Here is a 20,227-nt window from a genome sequence, read left to right as displayed (position 1 = left end):
GAGCCACCTGGCTCTGCCTGGGAGGACAAGCTCTTTCTTTCTTTTTTATTTTATTTTATTTTTTTAAATTAGAAAAAATAAAAATAAAATAATAATAATAATTAGAAATGGAGTCTTGCTATGTTGCCCAGGCTGGTCTTGAACTCCTGGCCTCAAGTGATCATGCTGGCTTGGGCACTGAAAATGCTGGGATTACAGGCATGAGCCACATGCCCAGCCCTAGGAGGCCATTTCTAATTCCCATTACACTTTTCATCCTGTCTATACCTTTTATTTTTTTTTGAGACAGAGTTTCACTCTTGTTGCCCAGGCTGGAGTGCAATGGTGCAATTTCAGCTCACTGCAACCTCCACCTCCCGGGTTCAAGCAATTCTTTTGCCTCAGCCTCCAGAGTAGCTGGGACTATAGGCGTGGGCCACCACACCCAGCTAATTTTTTGTATTTTTACTAGAGATGGGGTTTCACCATGTTGGCCAGGCTAGTCTCGAATTCCTGACCTCGTGATCCTCCCACCTCAGCCTCCCAAAGTGCTGGGATTACAGGTGTGAGCCATCACGCCCGGCCTCCTCTCCATTTTTCAGCCCTCTCAGCACTTCTACTATTCCTGCGAAAGGACTGGTGGAAGATGGGGGAGGCCTTGGAATGGCCATTCTCCACCAAAATAGTCCAGCCCTGCTAGTGGCCATGGGTCCGATGTACCATCCCAGAGCCCAGAACAGGAGAGAGACAGCCTCTCGGGTCCTGCTGCACCCCGGCTACTTCCAGTCTTTTCAGTTCTAAACACCAATACATTCCTTTTTTCTCTCTCTTTCTTCTGTTTTTTCTTCTTTTCTTCTTTTTCTTTCCTACTCCTTGATACCAACACATTTCTTTTTCCTTTTTCCTTTCCTTCTTCTTTCCCTCTTCTTTTTCTTTCCTCCTTCTTCCTCCTCTTTCTTCTTCTTCCTCTCTCTCTTTCCTTCCCTCCCCTTTCTCCCCTCCTTTCCTTTGGAGATCTCATCCTGACATCCAGGCTGGAGTGCAGTGGCGAGATCTTGGCTCACTGCAACCTCTTGACTTCCAGCCTCCAGAATTGCCTTCCAAGTTCAAGCAATTCTCCTCCCTCAGGCTCCCAAGTAGCTGGAGTTTACAGGCGTGCACCACCACACCTGGCTAATTTTTGTATTTTTAGTAGAGACTGGATTTCACCATGTTGGCCAGGCTGCTCTTGAACTCCTGACCTCAGGTGATCTGCCTGCCTCAGCCTCCCAAAGGGATTACAGGCGTGAGCCACCCCACTCGGCCCCCTCCTCCCCTTTCTCCCTTCCTTTCCTTTGGAGACCTCACTCTGTTACCCAGGCTGGAATGCAGTGGCGTAATCTTGGCTCCCTGCAGCCTCTGCCTCTAGGATTCAAATGATTCTCCTGCCTCAGCCTCGTAAGTAGCTGCGATTACAGGTGCACACCACCATTCCTGGCTAATTTTTGTAATTTTAGTGAAGACAGTGTTTCACCATGTTGCCCAGGCAGGTCTCAAACCCGACCTCAAATGATCTGCCCTCCTTGGCCTCAAAGAGGGCTCGAACTATGGGTGTGAGCCTAGCCCCTTTCCTTCTTTCCTTCAGGACAGAGGAGTGAAAATTCCAAAGCAGAGAGCTCTGAAATATGTTCAGGCCAGTTTCCAGCCCAACTCCTTTCCCAAAGACCAGAATTCAGCATTCATTCCTAAGCAATGCAGCTGCCAGCTCAAAGAAGATTCCTCTGGAGACCTACACCTCCATGGGCAAAATGTGCGTGCACGCGCACGCGCACACACACACACACACCACCCTGTGCACACAATTCCAGGAGCTTCACACAGCCGAAACTCCATCCACACATCCTAAGAATAGCCACGCTCCAAACATGGACTGATCGATTCATTTCCCTCTGGGGCCTTTCTCTGAAAGAAATGAAACCTTGGCTTTATCTAAACTAATAATGAAAATCCATCGGCTGGGCACAGTGGCTCAGGCCTGTAATCCCAGCACTTTGGGAGGCCAAGGCGGGTGGATCATGAGGTCAAGAGATCGAGACCATCCTGGTCAACAAGGTGAAACCCGTCTCTACTAAAAATACAAAAATTAGCTGGGCATAGTGGTGCACGCCTGTAGTCCCAGCTACTCGGGAGGCTGAGGCAGGAGAATTGCTTGAACACAGAAGGTGGAGATTGCGGTGAGCTGAGATCATGCCATTGCACTGCAGCCTGGGTAACGAGGGAAACTCTGTCTCAAAAAAAGAAGAAAGAAAGAAAGAAAGAAAGAAAATCCAAGTACTTTAAAAATCCGAGTCCAGGATGCTGGAGGTGGGTGGAGTGCAGAGTCTTCACTAAGGGAGGATCTTGAAAAAGTACGAAGTTGCAACCTCAAGTGAAACAAAGGATTCAGACAATGAAAACCAATGGATTCTAAGACCCGTATAGGCTGAGAGGCTGCTAAGTACCAGGATGCTGAAAAGCAGCTCAGTATCATCTCAGGGGCTACCCTAGAGCCCCCACAGAGCAACCTGGCACCAGGGGAAGCAGCTCTACTAGGTATCTTCCAGTAAGATGATGTACACCACATGGCCTTTAATTCTCCTTGTCTTTCTTTCTTATTTTTAGAGACAGGGTCTGGCTCTGTCACCCAAGCTGGAGTACAGTGGTGCAATCATAGCTCACTGCAGCCTCGAACTCCTTGGCTCAACGGATCCTCCCACCTCCCCAGTAGCTGGGACTACAGCTCAAGTAGCACTGCTATGAATACCCGAGGCTGCGTCATCCGTAAAGAAAAGCAGTTTAGGCTGCGTGTGGTGGCTCACACCTGTAATCCCAGCACTTTGGGAGACCGAGGCAGGCAGATCACTTGAGGTCAGGAGTTTGACACCAGCCTGGGAGAGAATCACATCTCTACTAAAAATACAAAAATTAGCTGGGTGCGGTGGTATGCACCTGTAATTCCAGCTACTTGGGAGGCTGATGCAGGAGAATCCCTTGAACCCAGGAGGCAGAGTTTGCAGTAAGGCAAGATCGCACCACTGCACTGCAGCCTGGGTGACAGAGTGAAACTCCATCTCACACACACAAACACACAAAATCTGTATGTTGAAATCTTTACTCATCAATGTGATCGTATTAGGAGGCGGGGCCTCTGGAAAGTGATGAGGTGATGAGGGAGGAGCCCTCACAAATGGGATTAGTGCCCCTAGAAGAAGAGACCAGAGAGCTCTTTCTGGCATGTGAGGCTATAAGCAGTCAGCTATCTGCCACCTGGGAACAAATCTGACTGTGCTGACACTCTGATCTTGACTTCCAGCCTCCAGAACTGTGAGAAATACATTTCTGTGGTTTCTTTTTCTTTCCAAAATTCTTTTGAGGTTCTATAAATTTCTGTGGTTTATAAGCCACCTAGTCTAGACTGAAGGGCAGTGCCATGGTCACAACTCACTGCAGCCTCCATCTCCCAAACTCAGGTGATCCTCCCACCTTGGCCTCCAGAGTAGCTAGGACTACAGCAGTGCACCACCATGCCCAGCTAATTTTTGTATTCTCTTGTACAAAAGATGGTTGCAGTGAGCTGAACCAACATGGCGAAACCTGTCTCTACTAAAGGTATGAAAATTAGCCAGGCATGGTGATGAGCCCCTGTAACCCCAGCTACTCGGAAGGCTGAGGAAGGAGAATCACTTGAGCCCTGGAGGTGGAGGGAGCCAAGATCGCATCCCTGCACTCCAGCCTGGAAAACAGAGCAAGACTCTCTCTCTGTCTCTCTCTCTCTCTCTATATATATATATATACACACACACAGACACACACACACATATAATTATCAACTATAGTCACCCTGCTGTCTCTCTCTCTCTATATACACACACACACACACACACACACACACACACACACACACATAATTATCAACTATAGTCACCCTGCTGTCTTTCTCTCTCTCTCTCTATATATATATATATATACACACACACACACACATAATTAAATTATCAACTATAGTCACCCTGCTGTCTCTCTCTCTATATATACACACACACACACACACACACACATCATTAAATTATTATCAACTATAGTCACCCTGCTGTCTTTCTCTCTCTCTCTATATATATATATACATACACACACACACACATAATTACATTATCATCAACTATAGTCACGCTGCTGTCTCTATATATACACACACACACACACACATATAATTAAATTATCAGCTATAGTCACCCTGCTGTCTCTCTCTCTATATATATACACACACACACACATATTATTAAATTATCAACTATAGTCACCCTGCTGTCTCTCTCTCTCTATACACACACACACACACACATAATTATCAACTATAGTCACCCTGCTGTCTTTCTCTCTCTCTCTCTATATATATATATATATACACACACACACACACATAATTAAATTATCAACTATAGTCACCCTGCTGTCTCTCTCTCTATATATACACACACACACACACACACACACATCATTAAATTATTATCAACTATAGTCACCCTGCTGTCTTTCTCTCTCTCTCTATATATATATATACATACACACACACACACATAATTACATTATCATCAACTATAGTCACGCTGCTGTCTCTATATATACACACACACACACACACATATAATTAAATTATCAGCTATAGTCACCCTGCTGTCTCTCTCTCTATATATATACACACACACACACATATTATTAAATTATCAACTATAGTCACCCTGCTGTCTCTCTCTCTCTATACACACACACACACACACACACACATTAAATTATTATCAACTATAGTCACCCTGTTGTCTCTCTCTATATATATATACACACACACATACACATAATAAAATTATTATCAACTATAGTCACCCTGCTGTCTCTCTCTCTATATATATATACATACACACACACACACACACACACACACACATCATTAAATTATTATCAACTATAGTCACCCTGCTGTCTTTCTCTCTCTATACACACACACACACATAATTACATTATCATCAACTATAGTCACGCTGCTGTCTCTCTCTCTATATATACACACACACACACACACATATAATTAAATTATCAGCTATAGTCACCCTGCTGTCTCTCTCTCTATATATATACACACACACACACACACACATATTATTAAATTATCAACCATAGTCACCCTGCTGTCTCTCTCTCTATATACACACACACACACACACATATAATTAAATTATTATCAACTATAGTCACCCTGCTGTACCACCAAACATCAGGCCTTACTTATTCAATCGGTTTTTGGGTACCCATTAACCATCCTGACCTCCTCCCCACCTGCCCACTACCTTTCCCAACCTCTGGTAATGATCTTCTACTCTCTATGCCCTTGAATTCAATTGCTTTGGGTTTTTGGGTTTTTTTGAGATGGAGTCTCACTCTGTTGCCTAGGCTGGAGTGCAGTGACATGATCTTGGCTCACTGCAACCTTGGCCTCCCTGGTTCAAGCGATTCTCTTGCCTCAGCATCCCAGGTAGCTGGGATTCCAGGCACGTGCCACCATGCCTGGCTAATTATTTTGTGCGTGGAGATGGGGTTTCACCACACTGGCCAGCATGGTCTCAACCTCCCGACCTCATCATCTGCCGGCCTCGGCCTCCCGAAATGCTGAGATTCCAGGCATCAGCCACCACACCTGCCACAATTGCTTTGATTTTCAGATCCCACAAATAAGTGAGAACATGCAGTGTTTGGCTTCCTGTGCCTGGCTTATTTCACTTAACAGAATGATCTCCAGTTCCATCTACGATGCTGCAAATGACAGACTCTCAGTCTTTTTATGGCTGAATAGCACGATGGCATTTTCTAAGAGCAGTGTGAACAGGCTAAGGCAATTTGATCACACTTTTGCATCAATGTCAGATTTCCTTTCTTCCCCACCAATTCCTCTCACAGTTAATAAATGACCGGCCTATGCTACCATTTCCAGCTAGGTATTTTTAGAATAATTTTTTCATTGTGATAAAACACACATCAAATATACTTAACCATTTTTAAGCATACAGTTTTCTGTCATTAAGTACATTCACCTTCTTACACCACTGTCACCACCATCCATCTCCAGAACTCTTTTCATCTTGCAAAACTGAAACCCTGTCCATATTAAACACTAATGCCCAGAGAGAGATCCAAGATGGCCGACCACTAGCAGCTCAGTCTTGTAGCTCCCAGTGAAAGCGCAGAGAACGAGAGGACGCCACACTTTCAGACGAATTTTTGTTGCTCAAGGACCAGGAGATTCCCAGTGGAGGAGCCACACAGGTCACCAGCGCAACTCTTGCAACCGGTGCTGTGGTTTTGCTGGTGCCCCGGCGCAGTGGTTCTTGGTGCAGAGTAAACGGGACTGGTTCACCTTTTGGCCGACGTTTGGAGCTGATTGAAGAAGGGATTCAGGAGGGAAGCCAGACGGGAGACTCCCAGACAGAAAAGCACCAAGAATCTTGATGCCGCTGTTTTAGCCGGCACAGTGGGTTGCTTAGATTTCGGCCCTGGGAATTAACAAGTTGGATGTCCACTAAGAGACCTAATTTGAAAGTTGGTAATTACAAAGATGACAGGTGGATAAATTTACAACGATGGGAAGAAACCAGTGTAAAAAGGCTGAGAATACTCAAAATCAGAATGCCTCTCCCTCTACAGAGGATCACAGTTCCTCATCAACAGGGGAACAAGGCCTGATGGAGAATGAGTGCATTCCATTAACAGAATCAGGCTTCAGAAGGTAGATAATAAGAAACTTCTGTGAGTTAAAAGAACATGTTCTAGCCCAATGTAAAGAAACTAAGAACTTTGAAAAAAGATTTGACGAAATTCTAATGAGAATAGACAATTTAGAGAGGATTATAAGTGAATTAATGGAACTGAAGAATATTACACGAGAACTCCAAGAAGTATGCACAGGTTTTAACAGTCAAATTGATCAAGCAGAAGAAAGGATATCAGAGGTTGAAGACCAACTTAATGAAATGAAACGAGAAGACAAGATTAGAGAAGAAGAAGTAAAAAGGAATGAGCTAAGTCGCCAAGAAATATGGGACTATATGAAAAGACCTAATTTACATTTGATAAGTGTACCTGAATGTCATGAAGCGAATGAATCCAAGCTGGAAAATATTCTTCAGGATATTATTCAGGAAAACTTCCCTAACCTAGTAAGGTGGGACAATACTCATCTCCAGGTAATACAGAGAACACCACACAGATAGTCCTCAAGTAGAGCAACCCCAAGACACATAATTGTTAGATTCACCAGGGTTGAAATAAAGGAGAAAATTCTAAGGGCAGCTAGAGAGAAAGGTCAGGTTACCCATAAAGGGAAGCCTATCAGACACACAGCAGTTCTCTCAGCAGAAACCCTACAAGCTAGAAGAGAGTGGGGGTTAATATTCAATATCCTCAAAGAAAAGAATTTTCAACCCAGAATCTCATATCCAGCCAAACTAAGCTTTATAAATGAAGGAAAAATTAAATTTTTCACGAACAAGCAAGCACTCAGAGATTTCATCACCACCAGGCCTGCTTTACAAGAGCTTCTGAAAGAAGCACTACACAGAGAAAGGAATGACCAGTATCAGTCATCCCAAAAATTCACCAAAAGGTAAAGAGTATCTCCATAATGAAGTATTTATATCAACTAATGGGTAAAATAGCCAGCCAGCATTAAATGACAATATTAAACTCACAAATATCAATATTAATCCAAAATTTAAATGGATTAAATGCCCCAATCAAAGACACAGACATGTAAACTGAATAAAAAGTCAAAACACATCGGCACTCTGTATCCAGATCCATCTCATAAGCAAGGACACACAAAGACTGAAAACAAAAGGTTGGAGGAAGACTCACCAATCAAATGGACAGGAAAGAAAAACAAAACAAACAAACAAAAAACAAAACAGGAGTTGTAACTTTCGTCTCTGACAAAATAGACTACAATAGTAACCAAGACTAAAAGAAACAAAGAAGGACATTACATCATGATAAAAAGATCAATGCAACAATAGGAGTCAATGATCATAAATATATATGTACCCAATATAGGGGCACCCAGATACATAAGACAAGTTCTCAATGACTTATAAAGAGACTTGGACTCCCACACTAATAGCGGGAGACTTTGACACCACATTGTTAATATTCGACGAATCAACAAGATAGAAAATTAACAGAGACATTTATGATTTGAACTCAGACCTGGAACAAGTAAACTAGTGAATATTTACAGAATTCTTCACCCCAGGTCCACAGAACATACATTTTTTTTTTTTAGTATCACATTACACATATTTTGAAAGTGACCACACAAATGGAAGCAAATCACTCTTCAGCACTTGCACAGCATGTCACAGATTTAAACGAAATATTGGTTGGCTGTTTGTTTGTTATTTTCTTTCCTTATTCCTTCCTGTCTCCACTGTTAAGCACAATCATCAGCATAAAAGGGGTTTTTAATACCTATTTCTAGATTGCGTTCCAGCCTGGGCAATAGAGCAAGACTCCTGTTCTCTCTCCCCCTTTTCTCTTTCTCTTTCTTTCTTTCTTTAAAAAAAAAAAAAGAAAAAAAACAAAACAAAACACTAATGCCCCATTCCCTACCCGCCCCCACCCACCTCTGGCAGACACCACTCCCCTTCCTGTTTCTGGATTTGACTCCTCAAGTGACCTCGGTAAGTGGAATCATACAGTATTTGTCCCTTTGTGGCTGATTTCACTTAGCATAATGAACGTCCTCAGGTAACTCCCATAGTCCAGGAGGTGAAGGGCAGCCCTCACTCCACGAGGCACCTGCAGCTCCACCCTGCCCTTGGAATCCCAGAGAGCTACTCCCTTGATAACTGTGATGGCAGCCTCAAAAGTCACTTCTGTCCCTTTATTTCCTTCCCTCTGGAGCCCAAATTATGGTACTCTCAATTTAAAAGCCCTTAATGGTGCCATAGAGCCCATGGGACAGTGGTTGGGTGCGCCAAGGGCCCATCGGGACCAGGCTCAGGATCCTCTCCATGCCCGGCCTGTGTTACAGCCTCACCAGATCCTGTTCTGGTCCCTGCACTTCACCCCATAATGCCCTCATTCTTCAGAAATGTCCTTCCCTCGCCCTGGAAAACTCCTATTCATCCTGAAGAACCCAACCTACATGCTGCAACCTCTGAGGCTGGTCCTGTCCTGTCATGGACACCTGTGGTTTCTGGTCATCCAGTATCTAGCCCCACTCATTTTTTTTTCCCCAAGATAAGGTCTCCCTCTGTCACCCAGGCTGGAGTGCAGTGGCACCATCATGGCTCACTGTAACTTCGATCTCTTAGGCTCAGGTGATCCTCCCATCTCAGCCTCCAAAGTAGCTTGGACTACAGATATGAGCCACCACACCTGGCTAATTTTTTATTTTTTTGTAGAGACAGGGTCTTGCTATGTTGCCCAGACTGGTCTTACACTCCTGGGCTCAAGCAATCCTCCCACCTCAGCCTTCCACAGAGCTGGGACTATAGGTCTGTGCTACCATGCCCAGCTAATTTTTTGCATTATTTTTTTTTGTAGAGATGAGGATTCACCATGTCACCCAGGTTGGTCTTGAATTCCTGGGCTCCAGCAATCTTCCAGCTCAGCCTCCAAAAGTGCTGGGACTACGGGCATGAGCCATCATGCCTGGCCTCAACAAGGTTTTGGAATACATCAATAAAGCAACTAACCAGGTGTGGGTAGTGGACAAGGCAGGGACGCTCACCACACGCCAGACCATGCTGGTCCCTTGTGGGACACAAGAGGGTTTGAACAGCCCCAGCCCATTCCTGCTCTGAGGGGCTTGCAGTCTGGCTGGGGAGAGGTGTGCAAAGGTGCAGTACCTGTGGGGCCATCCCCTGCTCATTCCTGAAGTCTGAGAGGCCTGGCACTTGGGATAAGCCTGGAAGGGTGGGCTGTGCCTGGATGAACCTGAAGATGTGTTTCTGCACTGCTGGGGTTTCCAGGCAAATCTCACTTCCTACTTCTCCCTGCACATTTGTCAACTCAGCTTTTCAGTCAAGGAGGAAACACACTGAGACCTGCTGCTACTGAAAGGACAGCTCCCCTGGGCATAGGCACAGAGGCCACTGCCCCAACACTGCATAGTATCAGCCCATTGCTTATTTGGCACCTACTGTATGCCATTCTGCGTGCATTTCCTCACAGTCGATCTACCAAATAGGCATTCTTTTTTATTTTTATTTCTTTATTTTGAGATGGAGTCTCACTCTGTCACCAGGCTGGAATGCAGTGGCACAATCTTGGCTCACTGCAACCTCCGCCTCCCAGGTCCAAGCGATTCTCCTACCTCAGCCTCCCGAGTAGCTGGTACCACAGGTGCGCGCCACCACACCCAGCTAATTTTTTTTGTATTTTTAGTAGAGACAGGGTTTCACCATGTTGGTCAGGCTGGTCTCAATCTATGACCTTGTGGTCCACATGCCTCGGCCTCCTGAAGTGCTCGGATTACAGGCATCAGCCACTGGGCCCAGCTTATTTTTCAGATTCTCCTAGGAGCCTGAACCCTATTGTGAACTGCACATGTGAAGGATCTAGGTTGCATGCTCCTTATGAGAATCCTTTTTTTTTTTTTTGGAGACACAGTCTTGCTCTGTCACCCAGGCTGGAGGGAGTGCAGTGGCACAATCCTGGCTCACCAAAACCTCTGCCTCCTGGGGTCAAGCAATTCTCCTGCCTCAGCCTCCCGAGTGGCTGAGGTTACAGGCACCTGCCACCACACCCAGCTAATTTTTGTATTTTTAGTAGAGACGAGGTTTCACCACATTAGCCAAGCAGGTCTCAAACTCCTGGCCTCAAGTGAATCACCTGCCTCAGCCTCCCAAAGTGCTGGGATTACAGGCGTAAGCACCCAGTGTATTTTGTTTGCTTATTTTGAGACATGGTCTCGAACTCCTAGCCTCAAGCAATCCACCGGGATTACAGGCATGACCATGATGCCCAGCTGAAGAGGGCATCTTCATCCCTCTTTCATCCATCCCTACAGCTGCCCACCTCGCCTGGCCATATTCCTGTCTGAAGTGTTATCACATAGCTATTATCTGTTTTCTGCTTCCCACACAAGAATGTGAGCTCCAGGAGGGTGGGGAATTGTCTTGGTCAGCACTGCCTTGGCTACTTCCAACAGGTGCACAGGGCAGCTGTAAACTCTGTCAATATCAACACATTCCTACAACTCCTGAACTCATGCAGGTATTGGGCTAGACATGACTTGCATAAAAGACAATTGCAATTATTTACACTGGCAACTACATGGACATTGAACCCTCGGCTTGAGCGACTTCCTTTTCATGCAATTCAGTCTCATTTCCATAAAATATTTCAATGTTATTGAACTGCTTTGGACTTTAAATTTTTAGTTATTCATCTTAAATTTATATATTTTGCCTTTTATTTTATTAATTATTATTATTACTATTTTTAAGATGGAGTCTCACTCTGTCACCAGGCTGGAATGCAATGGCGCGATCTCGGCTCACTGCAACTTCCATCTCCCAGGTTCAAGCGATTCTCCAGCCTCAGCCTCCCAAGTAACTGAGACTACGGGCACGTGCCACCACGCCTGACTAAGTTTTTGTATTTTTTTAGTAGAGACAGAGTTTCACTGTGTTATCCAGAATAGTCTCAATCTCCTGACCTCATGATCCGCCCACCTCGGCGTCCCAAAATGCTGGGGTTACCTCAGCGTCCCAAAATGCTGGGCCACCGTGCCCAGCCTATTTTACTGTATTTTTTTAGAGATGGAGTTTCTCTGTCACCCAGGCTAGAGTGCAGTGGCACAATCATAGCTCACTGCAGCCTTGAACTCCTGGGCTCAAGGGATCCTCCCACCTTAGCCTCCCAAGTACCTGGGACGACAGGCACACACCACCACACCCAGCTAATTTTTTTCTTTTTGTACAGATGGAGGGTCTCACTTGGTTGCCAAGGCTGGTCTCAAACTCCTGGCCTCCAGAGATCCTCCCATCACAGCCTCCCAAATCACTGGGATTACAGGCATGAGCTGTCGCACCTAGAATGTTAGACTTCTTATGCACCGAATATTAAAATGGTATCTCATTGTGCACTGTCTTCGTTACCCCTGAGAGGGAGCAGTTCTTCACATGCTCACCTGTGTTCTCTTCCAAGAAATCTCTGTTCATGTATTTTACATTTTCTAATGGGTTGGTTTTTTTCTATTTCTTATTCTCCATATAGTTTGGATATTCATTACTTATTAATTAAATGTGTTGCAAATATGTCCTTCACACTGTGGCTTGTCTTCTACTCTCTTCATGGCATTTTTGATGAACAGAAACTGAATTTCTTTTTCCTTTTCTTTTTCTTTTTGAGACGGGGTCTCCCTCTGTCACCCAGGCTGCAGTGCAGGGCGCAGTCTCCGCTCACTTGCATCCTCAATCCCCAGGCTCAGCGTTCTGAGTAACTGGGACTACAGGCACGATCCACCAAGCCCAGCTAATTGTATTTTTCGTAGAGATGGGATTTTGCCATGTTGCCCACACTGGTCTCGAACTCCTGGGCTCAAGCAGTTCTCCCATCTCGTCCTCCCAAAGTGTTGGGATTACAGGCATGAGCCACCTTCCCCAGTCTGAAACTTAATTTTTAATGTAATCAAGTTCATCAATCTTTTTTTAAACAATTTGTACTTCAAGTACCTTCAGAAACCTTTACTTATCCTGAAGTCAAAAGTTATTCTTTTATAGATTCTCAAAATTTTCAAGTTTTTTATTTATTTCATTTACATCTTTCATCCCTCTAGAAGTGTATTTTCTCTATGGTGTGAAGTAGGGCTCCTGTTCCACTGTTCTCATCTGAACAGAGAACTGTCTCAGTACCATGTACTGAGTAGATCATCCCTGCCTAGGTTTATCAACAACACCATATTTCGTAAAAATAAAATGCCTTTTAAAAAGTTGAGATGGGATCTTGCTACGAGGCCCAGAGTGTTCTCAAACTCCTGGCCTCAAGTGATTCTTCTGCCTTGGCCTCAAGTGTAGTTGGGATTACAGGCATGTGCCACTACACACAGCTTAAAATGCCTTTACATGCATGAATCTGTTTCAGGCCTCTCTATTCTACTCCACTGGTCAGTTTGCTCACCCATGCACCAACACCACACTGTCTTAATTCTTACAGCTTTATCATATGAATGTTTCTTTATGTACAAAAAGCATTCCAGGTGACCAGATGGTTACTTACATCAAATACTCTGGGACAGAACCTAGGAATTAGCTGGCCCATCCATCCATTGAGAAACAGAGGCTCCAAGGAGAGCATCTTTTGCAATGTCACACAGCATTAATTTGGAATACTCTCACCACAGAAGATATCAATATGGTAGACACGAACCACATGCGGTTATTGAGTACCTGGAATTGACAAGTCCAAATTAGATGGGCTGTAAGTATGAAATGCACATTAGATGCTGAAGGCTTGTGGTGGAAAAAAATACAAAATACCTCATAAATAATTTGTTCATATTCATTGCATGTTGATATAATAATGCTTTGGAATAAAGAGTTAACTAAAATATATTCTAAAAATTATAATAATTTCACCTGTTTATTTTTACCTTCTTATAACAAGATGGAATATTAGGCACACGTTAAACTGAATGTCTACTAGAAAATTTAAAGCTGGCCAGACACGGTATCTGACTCCTATAATCCCAGCACTTTGGGAGGCCAAGGCAGGTGGATCACCTGAGGTCAGGAGTTTGAGACCACCCTGGCCAACATGGTGAAACCCCGTCTCTACTAAAAAATACAGAAATTAGCTGGGTGTGGTGGCGGGTACCTATAATTTCAGCTACTTGGGAGGCTGAGGAAAGAGAACTGCTGGAACCTGGGAGGCTGAGGTTGCAGTGAGCCAAGATCCCGCCACTGTACTCCAGTCTGGACTGGCAACAGCGAGACTCCATCTCAAAAAAAAAATTAGCCAGGCATGGTGGTATGTGGCTGTAATCCAGCTTTCTGGGAGGCTGAGGCAGGACAATCGCTTGAGCCCAGGAGGCGGAGGTTGCAGTGAGCCGAGATTGTGCAATTGCACTCCAGCCTGGGTGACAGAGTAAGACGCCGCCTCAAAACTAAATAAATAAAATAAAGCTACATCTGTGGCTTGTATATTTCTCATGGACAGCCCTGGATTATACCACTAAATTCATTCAATCAGCTGGGTGCAGTGGCTCATGCCTGTAATCCCAACACTTTGGAAGGCTGAGGCAGGAGGATCGCTTGAGCCCAGGAGTTCAAGAGCAGCCTGGGCAACATAGTGGGACCTCATCTTTACAAATATTTTTTAAAAAATTTGCCAGGCCTGGGGGTGCACACCTGTAGTCTCAACTTCTCAGGAGGCTGAGGCAGGGGAATCATGTGTGCCTAGGAGTTTGAGGCTGCAGTGAGCTATAACCATACCACTGCATTCCAGTCTGGGCAATAGAGTAAGATCCTATCTTTTAAAAAAAAAAAAAAAACCACGGCTGGGCGCGGTGGCTCACAGCTGTAATACCAGCACTTTCGGAGGCTGAAGCGGGTGGATCAGGAGGTCAAGAGATCGAGACCATCCTGGCCAACTTGGTGAAACCCCATCTCTACTAAAAATACAAAACTTAGCCAGGCCTGGTGGTGCTAGCCTGCAATCCCAGCTATTCAGGAGGCTGAGGCAGGAGAATTGCTTGAACCCCGGAGGCAGAGGTTGCAGTGAGCCAAGATCCAGCCTGGACAACAGAGTGAGGCTCCATCTCAAAAAAAAAAAACAAACAAAAAAAAACACTTCATCAAGAAGCCTGTATTACAGACCTAATTTACGGACAGTACAGTGGTAAGGGTTCACAACGAGGAAGGGAACAGAAATAGGACTGATCCATGTGATCCATTTCCTCCTTGGAACCATCGCTCATAGAAGCCACATCAGCCCAAGTGTCACAGGCTGGCCCACGCCCCAGCTCCAGATCCCCATTCCAATTCCAGAGCAGGCAGCACGAGTGTCCAAATCTAGAGATCATTTAAACCAGCTCTCCTGACTTCACAGATCAACCTGCTGGGGTCAAGAGAGGTTGAGACATCTTTCAGGGTCACACAGCACGTGTGGGGCAGGCACAGGCTGGCTGCAGAGACTTCAGAGCTCCTTTCCTTCATGTCGTCATTAACAGCCTTCAGCCCAGGGCTCCTCCCTTTCCCGTGAACAGTCCACCAACTTACATCTCACAAAATCCCCTGGAACCAGTCTTTACAAGTCCAAGGGCCCACTCTGGCCGGCCAAGGTGAGAGGATCACTTGAGGCCAGGAGTTCGAGACCAGCTTGGGCAACATGGCAAGACTCCAGCAATACAAAAATTCGCCGGGCGTGGTGGCGGGCGCCTGTAATCCCAGCTACTCGGGAGGCAGAGGCAGGTGAATTGCTTAAACCAGGGAGGCAGAAGTTGCAGTGAGCCAAGATCGTGCCATTGCCCTCCAGAGTGGGTGATAGACTCCATCTCAAAACAAACAAACAAAAAAATTAGCTGGGCGTAGTGGTATTCCACACCTGCAATCCCAGCTATTTAAGAGGCTGAGGCAGGAGGATCACTCGAGCCCAGGAGTTTGAGACTGTAGTGAACCATGACTATGCCACTGCACTCCAGCCTTAGTCTGTGTGACAGAGCGAGACCCTGTCTCAAAGAAAAAAAAAAAAAAGTAAGTCCAGTCCCACCGTCTGGCCAAGAAAATCCGCAGGAACCCATCCTCAGGTCCTTTCCAAGTGCATCATATTTCCAGGTGGGATTCCCCAAGTTTATGGAAGACATGCTCATAATGTCCCCCAGGGGGAAACAGAGGGTGAGACAGACGGGGAAGGAAGGGCTCAGTCCTGTCCACCAGACTTCGCTACCCTGGACACCATCCTCGCCCTGTGCTTCTGTTGTCAAGCTGTGCTCAATCGGACCAGAACTTGTAGAGACTTCAAGGACACTAGGGACTCTCAACAACCACTTGCAAGTGACAAGCCAAACTGATGTGAGTAGAAAAAATATTGCCAACCCATCTCCAACTCACCATCCCTGGAACCTCAGTACACACCAGGCCCCTCTGTTCATGAAGGCAGGGGACCCCAGGTGGCAGGGGGGGAAGGTGACCTGGAGGACAGACTGGTGCACCCTCCAAAGAGTTCCTGGGGGCTGCTTCCACCAGAACAGTCTGTACTCCCCAAAGACCACTGGGGACCGAGGAGCAACTTTAGGAGGGGATTTTTCATGCCAACTTCCAGGTAAGCACACCTCCCAACAAAATCTTAAAGAAATGTAATAAGGGACGGGGCGCCTTGGCTCATGCCTGTAATCCCAGCACTTTGGGAAGCTTAGGCAGTCAGATCACCTGAGGTCGGGAGTTTGAGACCAGCCTGACCAACATGGTGAAATCCCCTCTCTACCAAAAATACAAAATTAGCCAGGCATGGTGGTGCATGCCTTTAATCTCAGCTACTCGGGAAGCTGAGGCAGAAGAATCACTTGAACCCAGGAGCCAGAGGTTGTGGTGAGCCTTTTGAGAGATTGGGCCATTGTACTGCAACCTGGGCAACAAATAGTGAAACTCCGATTTTAAGAAAGAAGGAAAGAAATGTAGTCAGGAGAAACGCCCATCCCCACGCCCACCCCCTTAGCTGGAATACCAAGCAACAGGAGCCTCACTTCTGCTTAGAGATCACAGCGTCTGCTATTATCATTTTACAAAACCCGGGTTCTGAGGGGACCGCAGAGTTCACATTATGAAAAGACCAGGATATACAGGTGCCCCCCGCCCATCCTGAGCCCTGAGCCTCAGTTTCTCCATCTGAAAAGAGCCCTTACTCTTTCCTCTGACTTGCTGAAGGGTGGACAGAGGTGGTACCAACGCCTTTTCCCTTGAACAAGAGTGCCCAAGAGAGACCGAGCGTAAGTGACCGAGCGGAACTGGGCTCCAGGCGCTGTGCAAAGTGCTTTGCAAGGACTAGCTCGCTTCACCCTCACGGGGGCCCGGGTCACGGGGACTCGCATAACCCCCGTTTTGCAAACGTGGAAATGAGGTTCAGAGAAGTGAAGCGACTAGCCCAACGGCACCCCGCGGAGGGAAGAGGCGCGGGCGCCCCAGTTACTCCATTCCAGCACGAAGACAAGGCTGCCTGGGTCCTGGTTTCCTCAGGCGGGGGTCAGGGGTCCGCTGATCCCCTCTAGTGCTCTGGGCAGCAGGGCCCAGGAGCCAAGGCGGCCCCTCGGTCCCTGCCACCGCCGTGGGCACCCCCTCCCCGGGACCCCCGCGGCCCCCGCTCACCTCGCGTATTTCGTCTTCTGGAAATCCAGCAGCCGGGGGGCGAACATCGCGGCGCTTCCATGGGAATCCGGCCCCGGGCTCAGAGCGCGGGCGCCTGGCAGAGCCTGGGGGATGCGGCGGCGGCAGCAGCAGGTTGGAGGGCGCGCAGCGGGGGCCGAAGGGACTGGGTCGGCACCCGAAGCCGGAGCCGGAGCCCGAGCCTGAGCCGGAGCTGTAAGCGCCCGGAGCCGCCGACGCCAAATCCCTAGCAGATGGTGGCGGGGGCGGGGCGGGGCGGACGGGCAGGCGGGGGGGCGCGGGGGGGCTCCGGGGCGCGCGCCGCCAATCGCCTGGGCCCGGCCCCCTCCCTCCCGCGACCCCGCCGCCTCTACCGGGGAGAGGCAGGGTGGGCTGGACAAGGGGATGGGGGAGGAAGGGATAAGAAAGTGGGCGTAAGGGGTTGGGGCGGGGCGGGACGGGGTGGGGGGGCGTCCTGACCGCGCGAGCTCGAGCCACCAATCGCCCAGGCCCGGGGCGGCCCTGTTCCTGGCCCCCTTTCCCCTTGCCCTCGCTGGGAGGGGGAAAGTGGGGGGCTACTGGAGTAGGCAATAGGAAGTGGTAGTAGGGGGAGTGGGAATGAACTGGGAAGTGGGGGGGGTGGAGTGCAAAGTTGGGGGCATGTCCCCCGGGGTTTCAGCCTTGGACCCAGAGTTACACTAGTTCTCTGGTTCTCTGGCTTCTCTGGTTCTGAGGCTTTCCGACTGGGACTGAACCATGATCCCAGCATCCCCGGGCCTCCATCTTGCTGAAAACCTACTGTGGGACATCTCAGCCTCCAACCCCAGCCTCCATAATCACAAGAGTCAATTCTCCAAATAAATCCTCTCTCACATATCTATCTTTTTTTTTTTTTTTTGAGATAGTCTCGCTCTGTAGCCCAGGCTGGAGTGCAGTGTCGTGATCTCTGCTCACTGCAACCTCCGCCTCCCGGGTCCCAGTTGAAGCAATTCTCCTACCTCAGCCTCCCACATAGCTGGGAATACAGGCACAAGCCGCGCCACCATGCCCAGCTAATTTTTGTATTTTTTAGTAGAGACGGGATTTCACCATGTTGGCCATTTTGGTCTTGAACTCCTGACCTTGTGATCCGCCCGCCTAGGTCTCCCAAAGTGCTGGGATTACAGGTGTGAGTCACTGTGCCCAGCATCTATCTTTTTAAAAAAAAAAAAAAAAAAACAGCTGGGGCGAGCCACTGCTCATGCCTATAATCTCAGCATTTTGGAAGGCTGAGGCAGGAGGATCGCTTGACGCCAAGAATTCAAGATCAGCCTTGGTAACATGGTGAGACCCCCCATCTATATAAAAAATTTAAAAATTAGCTGGGCATGGTGGTATGTACCTTCAGTCCCAGCTCCTCAGGAGGCTGAAGCAGGAAGATCACTTGAGCCCAGGAGTTGGAGGCTGCAATGAGCTGTGACGGGACCACTGCACTCCAGCCTAGGCCATAGAGTAAGACCCCATCTCTAATAAAAAGAAAAAGGCCAGGTGCATGTCTCACACCTGTAATCCCAGCACTTTGGGAGGCCAAGGCGGGTGGATCACCTGAGGTCAGAAGTTCCAGACTGGCCTGGCCAACATGGTGAAACCCCAATTCTATTAAAAATAAAACAAATTTGCCAGGTGTGGTAGTACACACCTGTAATCCCAGCTACTCAGGAGGCTGAGGCATGAAAATTGCTTGAACCCAGGAGGCGGAGGCTGCAGTGAGCCGAGATTGTGCCACTGCACTCCAGCCTGAGTGACAGAGCAGGACTTCGTCTCAAAAAAGAAAAAAGAGGAAAAAAAAAAAAGAAAAACAGTGAAATGAAACAGAAGAAATGGCCTTTTGAGCACTGGTGCATAGTAAGGAGCAGTCACATTGTTGAAGTCTTGTTTCTGTTGTGTGTCTGGCATCTGCATGTATGTGTCCCAGCCAGGATGGGTAATGAGTTCCCTGCTGGGCATCACAAGTCACAAAACCAGTGAGACCTCGGATAGGAGAGATGAATGCCTCCTATGCCCTCCTGCAGATGAGGGAAACTGAGGTTGATGGGCTAGGGGTCCTTCCCAAGGTCACAGAGCCTGTGGGGGTAGGACTGCCCTGAGCCCAGTTCTCTGGGCTCTAGGCTGATTTCCCGACACAGAACTCCTGTTCTGGTGATTTCTCACACCTCCAGGAGACAGAAGTCAAACAGAAGGAAGACAAGCCAAGCCCTGCGCGCCATGCTTCTGCCCTGACCTTGACATCTACGACCCTTGCTCTGACCCCGCAGGTCCAGGCCTCACTGTCCACTGCACCGGGACACACACCTGTCCCCAGGTACCAGTGACACCTCTGCCCTGGCCAGGCCCAGGCTGCCACTGGTAGTAACCACAGCTCCCAGAAGGCTGGGGCTGGACCTGTCCAGGCCCCATGGCCTGCTGCCCTCCTCCCAGCCCCAGCCTGCTGTTGACCTTTAAGCAGACCTTGGCAGTGGAAATTTCAGGGCCCCAGAGGGGACCCCCAAAGTGAAACTCAAGCCCAGAAATGGATTTTCTTCTTCTCCAAGAGCAAAAGAAGTTGAATAAAAAATTAGTTACTATTTTTACTGCCGGGATCCAGTTGTTATGGCAACCAAGGGCCTGACTCCTGCTCAGGAGGAGGTGGCGTTGGAGTGGGATGAGGCAGGAGGCGGGGATGGGGCTGGGGCAGGCAGCAGCTGGGGACAGGCCTAGGGTAGGCAGCAGGTCCGCCCCTCCAGAAAGGAGTGTTCCCCCACCCCCTCACCTGATAGAGCTCACCTGACTGAGTTCCTAATGACTCTGTCTCCCTTCAGCCACACTGGCCTCCTGCCACCTCTGTGGGCTCCAGCTTGGCC

At 47.6% G+C, this 20,227-nt stretch overlaps 1 protein-coding gene and 1 long non-coding RNA gene across 14 annotated transcripts in view; one reads left to right on the top strand and one right to left on the bottom strand.

Moving 5' to 3' along the window:
• The window catches only part of MMD2 (monocyte to macrophage differentiation associated 2), a 64,182-nt gene extending 46,582 nt beyond the window's left edge, over positions 1-17,600 (bottom strand). For 10 of the 13 annotated variants that reach the window (XR_013530516.1, XR_013530511.1, XR_008478271.2 and 7 more), the window contains exon 1: positions 17,352-17,600. Coding sequence is in view for 3 of the 13 variants with exons in the window: in XM_035292066.3 (XP_035147957.1) it covers positions 17,352-17,398 (47 nt within the window). In the remaining 10 variants the exon portion in view is untranslated. Of the gene's footprint in view, positions 1-13,269; positions 13,440-17,351 lie in introns of all 13 variants that reach the window. The other 3 variants (XR_013530515.1, XM_078358373.1, XM_035292067.3) reach the window with 1 other exon arrangement.
• Positions 16,728-19,957, top strand: LOC128930338 (uncharacterized). The gene is made up of 2 exons (XR_008478282.2): positions 16,728-17,564; positions 19,547-19,957. It is a non-coding gene; the product is annotated as an uncharacterized LOC128930338 (long non-coding RNA).
• Positions 19,958-20,227: the final 270 nt, after the last annotated feature.

Source organism: Callithrix jacchus, chromosome 2, assembly GCF_049354715.1.
Source record: "Callithrix jacchus isolate 240 chromosome 2, calJac240_pri, whole genome shotgun sequence".
NCBI lineage: Eukaryota > Metazoa > Chordata > Mammalia > Primates > Cebidae > Callithrix > Callithrix jacchus.
Note: the sequence above shows the minus strand (reverse complement) of the source record. Positions and strands in the feature narration are given on the sequence as shown.